Below are 7392 nucleotides of genomic sequence, written 5' to 3' on the forward strand. Positions count from 1 at the left end.
CCCCCCCCCCCGGTTTTTTCGGGCTTGTTCCTTTTAGGCTTGGTCTCCCCCACCTCTTTTTCATCCCCTTGTATATTCTTTCTTCTCTTGGTAATGAAATTATTTATGCATCCAAGAAAAACACACTAAATATATTGGACCAATTTATAGAAAACCAGAGAATCAATGGTAATAATAGCAAGAGCAGTAGTTTGATAGATCAGAATAAAGCCAGAAAATGCTTCCATTAGCATATTGACAAAAACTATAACAAGAACCACTAGAGACTCCAAATGTCCCCTTCTTGTAGATCTAGTTTACCCTAAACCAGAAAAGAAAGGAAATAAAGAAGAAAAACTCTTGGCAACCTAAGAGCATTGACTTAGTGACCCAGATAAAGCAATTATGGAAAGTAAAGATCCTGACGTACTGTCCATCTTTTTTTGTTCTAGAGGAATATTTTGAGAGGAAGATTACAAAATCTTCCCCAACTTTTTAATTTTATAAATAACTCCCTGATGAGCGGAACATTTTCATCATGACCCTCTTCTTAATTGAGGCCCATTGTTCTCACTATTTGAATGGACTGGGATTCTAGATTTCCTACCTCATGAATATATACGTTGGGCCTCCTTTTTGTTGCTGACCTGATGTATAATTTAAACCTACTTGATGGCAATCAACTGTGCTGTTGTCAAATATGCCAATTACTAACTCTCTTGAGGGCTTTTTGATGCAAATGACAATATCAAGTGCTTAAAACATGTCTAGTGTGTAAATTCAAGAAATTTGGTAAACATTTTTGAAGTTAACAGTTACACTAATGTATCAGGACTAAGGAACTGGTATGAACTATGAAGGGCAGTAGGGCATAGATTGGTTCACTTTTCACTAAAACAGATGTCTTCCAAGGCGGGGAGGTGGAAAGTCATGATAAAATAATAGATAAATTAGACGAAAAGATCAAGAATGCATTAGATGGAGAGGAGAGGCTGAGGGATGTAAGAATCTTGTAATGCTGACATGAAAACTAGAGATAATTTTGAACTTCCAAGCAGGCAGTTTTGTCCTTTGGCTTGTTAAGCGAAAATTCTTGGGGGGAATTCCTTGAAATGTGTTATATACTAGGGACATCCTGCACATATATCTAGCTTTTCTAATAATTATTTGATTTACAATTTGCAATGATTCTTTTTTTTTGGAGACCTCCTCATTCTATAATTAGGAAACAAAAAGATGCAGTTATTCATATCATTTTGGATATGAAGAACAGAATCATTCTGGAATTTTACGAATTTCTCTGTTTTTTGGTTTCTCTTCTACATTAATTGGATTTAGATTATTGCTTTCTTGATGGGCTTACGTATTCTGGAAAATATTTTTCTCATTTGAATACTGCGTTCTGTCACAGTTCTCTTTTCTTGAAGCACCTGTATGGTGTTGGCTATACTCTTACTTTGGTGAAGGTTTGGTTCTGTTCTAACATATTTCATAATATGTTTTCATGATTAGTTTTCTATTAACATAGTCCATAGGTAATATGGTTTTCCTTTGGTCTCTTCACAGAGTGCACCTAGTGCTTCAGTAGCTGCTGACATTATTCATCGGCATGTTCCTTCTGCAACGCGATTGAGTGATGTATTCTTCTCTCGTTATATTTTCAATGGCTTTCTCTTCATAATCTATGTTCTCTAGAAAAAATTTTTGGAAGTCTATTGGTTCAGATGTTTATAATGTGCCTAGATGTGCACATTTGTGGGTGTAACCTTGGAAGTTAGGAAGCTGAAGGGTCTACTGTTTTTTAGACAACATGTTGACAGTCCACTATGATGCCTGAGGGATGGAATGGCCGATCTTGGTTGTTCATCGTTTCCTGAATGTTCTGGATTGACAATGCAAGCAATGCTGTCAACTACTTAACTTGATACCCATCATATGGGAACTAAATGACATGTTTCCCTTTGAATAATGGCCCTTGGGATTTTGTTATCTCAAATAAAAAGCGTGGTTAAAAAACTGCTTTTTTTGCCTATATACAAGGAAACTATGAGTCTGAAAAGTGTTATTTACCTAGAAATTTGTAGAATGAATTGGCACAATAAGGTTCTTTCTTAGGCTGCTCACTGAAACTGCCACATGTTAATTCCCATCCTATAAGCCTATAACTACTACACCAGTGAAAGCATGATGGGAGATTTTCTTAGGTTATTTTGATGGGTTGTTATGATCCTTAATATGAGAATATATTTGTCTTCTGAGATTTATATTGAGCTTTACTGGAGTGGTGTTATTCTGAGATTTTTGTTTCCTGGAAGCTATTAATATTAATCTTCAATTTTCATGATGAAACTTGTTGGGGTCCTTTCTTCCTTTTCAGGTTGGTACAGAGATTTCATTCAGACTTCCTCTAGCATCCTCATCCTCCTTTGAGAGTATGTTCCGGGAAATTGAAAGTTGCATGGGAAGATCAGTCAAACTTTCTGGAACAAGGTCTAGTGAAGAGTGTCTAGGGATTGAGAGTTATGGTATCTCTGTTACAACGCTGGAGGAAGTTTTCTTGAGAGTTGCGGGAGACAAAACTGAGCATATTGAACCACCAAACAAAGCTTCTATTTTTTCTGAGTCTGTTGATGCTGAAGCTTCTCTTCCCTGTTCTCCAACTAAATTGTCAAATTCCAAGAAACTATGTGGAAATTTTAAGAAGGTTCCTGGGGTGATATGCACTGCATTTGTGAGAGCTGCTTGTTTGATTCTTGCTATGGTCTGTAGTTTCATAAGGTTCTTAAGTATTCGCTGCTTTGGCTCTTGTTTCATCGTGAGGTCTACATTTCTGAGACATTGTAAAGCTCTTCTTGTGAAGAGGGCTATATCAGCTGGGAGGGATCGTAGAACAGTTGCTTTTCAGCTTGTAATTCCTGCCGTTTTCTTGCTCTTTGGTCTCCTTTTCCTCAGGCTAAAGTCACATCCTGATCAGCAGTCTGTGACTCTGACTACTTCGAACTTCAATCCCTTATTACGAGGCGGGGGTGGTGGTGGTCCAATTCCTTTTGATCTATTCTGGCCTATCTCGAAAGAGGTTTGTTGTTGTTCAATTTTGTTCTTTGTTTTGAAAAACAATTTAGTGCTAATACTCTTCAACAGTAGAAGATTTAAGTTCATCTTTTTTTTGGCTACTTGAATCCTGTTTTTCCATTCAGCTGTGTTTAAAGTTGTATATCTTGTTTATCTCAAATTCTTAATGCCATTGTATCTTTTATGACCACTTCTCACCAGGTCATTTTTGGCTTTGCCCTTGTTATTGTAACTCTTTCTATTCTGCTCCATATTACCTCCTTACTGGTGCATCCAATGGCATTCATTATAGGCTTATATCTGTGCCTAAGCCACCTCAAATGATTTTCCCTCAACTTGACAACAATTGGAGCCACTCCTAATTTTCCTCAAATGTGTCTATTTCATTATAATAGTTGCTATAATTTATAATTTGTTCTTATTATTGTAACTTTTTGTTATATTTTATTCGAAGGGTTCATATGTGATGTGTTTTCTGACCTAAACTGGTCCCCATTCTGCAGGTTGCACCATATATAAAAGGGGGCTGGATTCAAAGGTTTGAACTCAGTTCATATAGATTCCCCGATGCAGAGAGTGTACTAGCTGATGCTATTGAAGCAGCAGGGCCAAGATTGGGCCCAGTTCTTATTTCCATGAGTGAATTTCTAATGAGCAGTTTGAATGAATCATACCAGTCAAGGTGTGCTGACCTTATCTTTGATGTTGGAATTTGTCTTGCTCGAATTCCAATTTTATGTCAAGGAGTTTGTTTGTGCTTATGCATTAACCATAATGTTTCATGATACCTCGTTATGTTGGCTTTACTTTGTCCCTACATAGCCAGAAAACTTTTCAGCATAATCTTTCTATTCTAATTTTCTAGTAGGATGGAGGACAATTTTCAATCTGAGAAGAGTTCCTTTCTGTCTGTTTTCTTTTGGTACCATGGTTCAAATTGATTTACCATTGTCACATTAAGGAACCATTGCTCTTTTCTGCAGTATGAGAGGACTTTACTTGGCTTACTTGCTCTTAATAAGCTTACACACTAACCCGTTTTTATTCACATAGATAACAGCTTTGTCATCATTTTAACTAACACTGTATGAACTATGAAATTATTTCTTTTCTTGTGCTTTCTGACCAAATTGAAACTTGACTCAGCCTGTGAATATATTTTTTTCCCCACTTGATAATTATTTCTTTTCCACCATATTCCGTACTTGGCTTCAGGACTTGGTCCTGTTTCTGATTGTATTTTTCTTATTTTTTCCTTAATTAGAAAAAAATTAAAAGATAAACATTAATCATACCTGGGAGGCTGGGACTGCACCTAAACACCATTACTAATTTGAAAATTCAGAAAATAGGGGCATATCGAGAAATCAAAGTTTGTGTTTGTTGATATCTCTGATCTTCATGATCTAGAAACTGAATGCAATCAATTTATATATGGACCATGAACCAAACAGAAAATTTGAAGAACATACACTTCAGAAGTTCTTTTAACCCCCAAACTTTTGATGGTTGGACGAACTCACCTTAGAAGTTCCATAATATTCTGGATACCCCTTAATTGAGTTAATACTATGGTAACCCAGATTTCGACCAAGGTGTTACCACTATTCTCAAAAACTTCTGGTCATTAGTTTGAACAGTACAAATGATGATGTCAAGCTTCCCACTAATCCTGGAATGACAATAATACACTTCACTATAACTTGATTGTTTTTTTGGTTTTTACCGTGAAGGCAAACAGAAATTAAATGGTAGAAGATCGATTGTAAAGATAAATAAATAAAGGTTGCTTGAGAGAAAATTTTCACTAAATGTAGAGGTTGAATGTTCAGCAAAAAAAGCATACAATTTATGAACTTGAAATTGACGTCAATAAAACCAAATATATTACTGTATGTAAACTCTAGAATTTGTAAGGTTAAAAGGGCATGTCCAGGTAAAATTACAGTTGGTTTCCATTGTCCATTTTTTGAATGTTCAAGTAATAGATATGTACCCTGTCTGAACGATTAGAAAATAATTCTTGGCTGTGGCTTCATTGGATCTGAGAAATATCCCACAGTTATACCAAGTTTGTCTTGTCTAACAGGGTTATTCCAAGTAAAACGAAGGGTCCTGGCATCACAGTGTGGAAAACCATGCTACTCATTGGCATTATTCCTGCAAGTGATGGGCTCTTACATTATAGAAATTTATAGAATTCATGAATAGTCAACATGTCAAGCTACATAGCTCAATTTGGAATTAAAGAACTCCATGGTCTAAATCTTGTGCTTGGTCTTGTTAACATGGATTTTGTCTGTCTTGGCATGTACTTAACATGCATGGGAGTAGTTTAGACCTTGTTCTGAATTTTTTTGTCTCTGAGGCTCTCTGCCTAGAACTGAAGCTAGGGTCAGTTTCTTGGTTTGATGGTAAAAGCTCGGGATGCCAGCAGGATCACAATGGGTTTAAGTCTGTGGGCAGCGAATTCATGCTAAAAAATGAAGGTTAGGACCATCTCCAATTTACCACTCCTGGAGTCTTGCAAAAGAGAGATTTAAACTGGTTTATGGCTGACTCTTCCTATAACCAAAAATCTAAATGTCAAAAAATGACATGCTTTTGCCTGTTCCTTATGGGGGGAGATATACACTTATTTTACTTGGCTCTGCTTATTTGGTTACTGAATTTGGAAATTGGACTCTGCTATTTTCTTCTTGATGCAGGCAAGTGGTCAGAGATCCAAAATAGTCTGCTGTAATGGGGCCAAATAAGGATATGGTCTGAATATAGCATTAGGCCTTAAGATCTACAATAGCTGGGGAAGAAAACCAGGTCTTGACTTTAAATAGGAATCATACTCTAGATTCTGATCAAATGCCAGGTTTGAAAGATAACATTGGAAGAATCAGAATTTGGGAAAGAGAAACAACCAGAATATTAAGAAGGATTTAAGTTTCAAAACGAAAGCCATAATAGTAGAGCGAGCAGATCTGATTTTGGAGTAGGGAAAACAGACCTTAGGTTAAGAAAATATGATATTTTCTGTTATGTAACAGTATCAGAAACAGCATAAAGGGGGATAAAATAGGAAAAAAAAATCAAGGGAGAAGAATTAACCTGGAATGTCAAATAAGACTGCTGAAAACCAATAACAGGAAGAGAAAGAAGAAGAAACAGATATATTTATAGGAGTCAATACGGAAGAAATTGCTAGCGGTGGTGGAGGATTATTGGAATGGAATGGAATAGAGGAAGAAGGAATGGTACACAACTTCTGTAGATTAGATCAAAATCCCATGCAAAGCTGAATTTCATTCCATGAATTCTGAATTCATGTGGTAACATTGACATAGAGGACTCTAATATGACTTTCATTATGCTCTAATTTGACTTTCATTATGACATATGTAACTTATCTAACCAACTAGGATCCTTCACAGAATTCTTTTCCCCTTTTCACCCTTACAGACTCATAAAAAACCCTGATAGAAGTAAGAAATTAAAGGGATGAAGACTCCTAAAGACCAACACCTTAGTTCTAAGACTAGCACTGTTTTTTATATAAATGACTTGAACCCTAGATTGAAAAATTCCAATAACCTCTCTTGGAAATCCACCTCCATCAGTTCTTTTTTGTTACTAATTATGTTCATCCGTGTGTGAGGGAGCACTTACTGTTGTTAAAATTTCTTTCACTTCTCTTTAGCTGCAATATGATGAAGTCTAATTTTTTTTTTGTACTTTCAGTAGGAAATCCAATTAACATAAATGTTCATTTCCAATCTAACCATGTATTATCCGTAATTTTTTTTTTTCTCATGGTCCACAGAAAATGTGATTAAAAGAAAAAATAAAAAATGTCTGGTTGATAGCCATGTAAGATCAGGGTTTTAGGAATTGGATCTGATATCAACATTTTGTAGTGTTGTATTGTTTGTGTTCTTTCTGTTTTAATTTCAGTATTTGACATCATCCAGTTCTAACTGTTTTTTTCCCTCTCTGAGGCAATATATATTATTGGGCTCTTTCTTATACCTCTTCATTTATAGGTATGGAGCAATTGTAATGGATGACCAGAATGATGATGGGAGCTTAGGATACACTGTACTTCATAACAGTTCATGTCAGCATGCCGGTCCAACTTATATCAATGTAATGAATGCTGCAATTCTAAGGCTTGCAACACATAATGAAAGAATGATGATTCAGACGCGTAACCACCCACTGCCAATGACTAAGAGTCAACATTCACAGCATCATGTATGCTTCTTTCTCATTTTTGTTTATTGTATTGATTAAATCAATAATATCTCTAGAAAGTTCTTCCACGCATATGTTTTTTTTTGGATGAATAAA

General features: G+C 35.8%; 1 protein-coding gene across 2 annotated transcripts in view; it reads left to right on the plus strand.

Annotated features, from left to right (window-relative positions):
* Positions 1-7392, plus strand: part of LOC122065981 (ABC transporter A family member 1) — an 85189-nt gene that overhangs the window by 55669 nt on the left and 22128 nt on the right. For both annotated transcript variants that reach the window (XM_042629812.1, XM_042629813.1), the window contains 5 exons: positions 1391-1445; positions 1546-1617; positions 2357-3055; positions 3555-3733; positions 7086-7296. In XM_042629812.1, coding sequence (XP_042485746.1) covers positions 1391-1445; positions 1546-1617; positions 2357-3055; positions 3555-3733; positions 7086-7296 — 1216 coding nt within the window. The remainder of the gene's footprint in view (positions 1-1390; positions 1446-1545; positions 1618-2356; positions 3056-3554; positions 3734-7085; positions 7297-7392) is intronic.

Source organism: Macadamia integrifolia, unplaced genomic scaffold, assembly GCF_013358625.1.
Source record: "Macadamia integrifolia cultivar HAES 741 unplaced genomic scaffold, SCU_Mint_v3 scaffold2174, whole genome shotgun sequence".
Taxonomy (NCBI): Eukaryota; Viridiplantae; Streptophyta; class Magnoliopsida; order Proteales; family Proteaceae; genus Macadamia; species Macadamia integrifolia.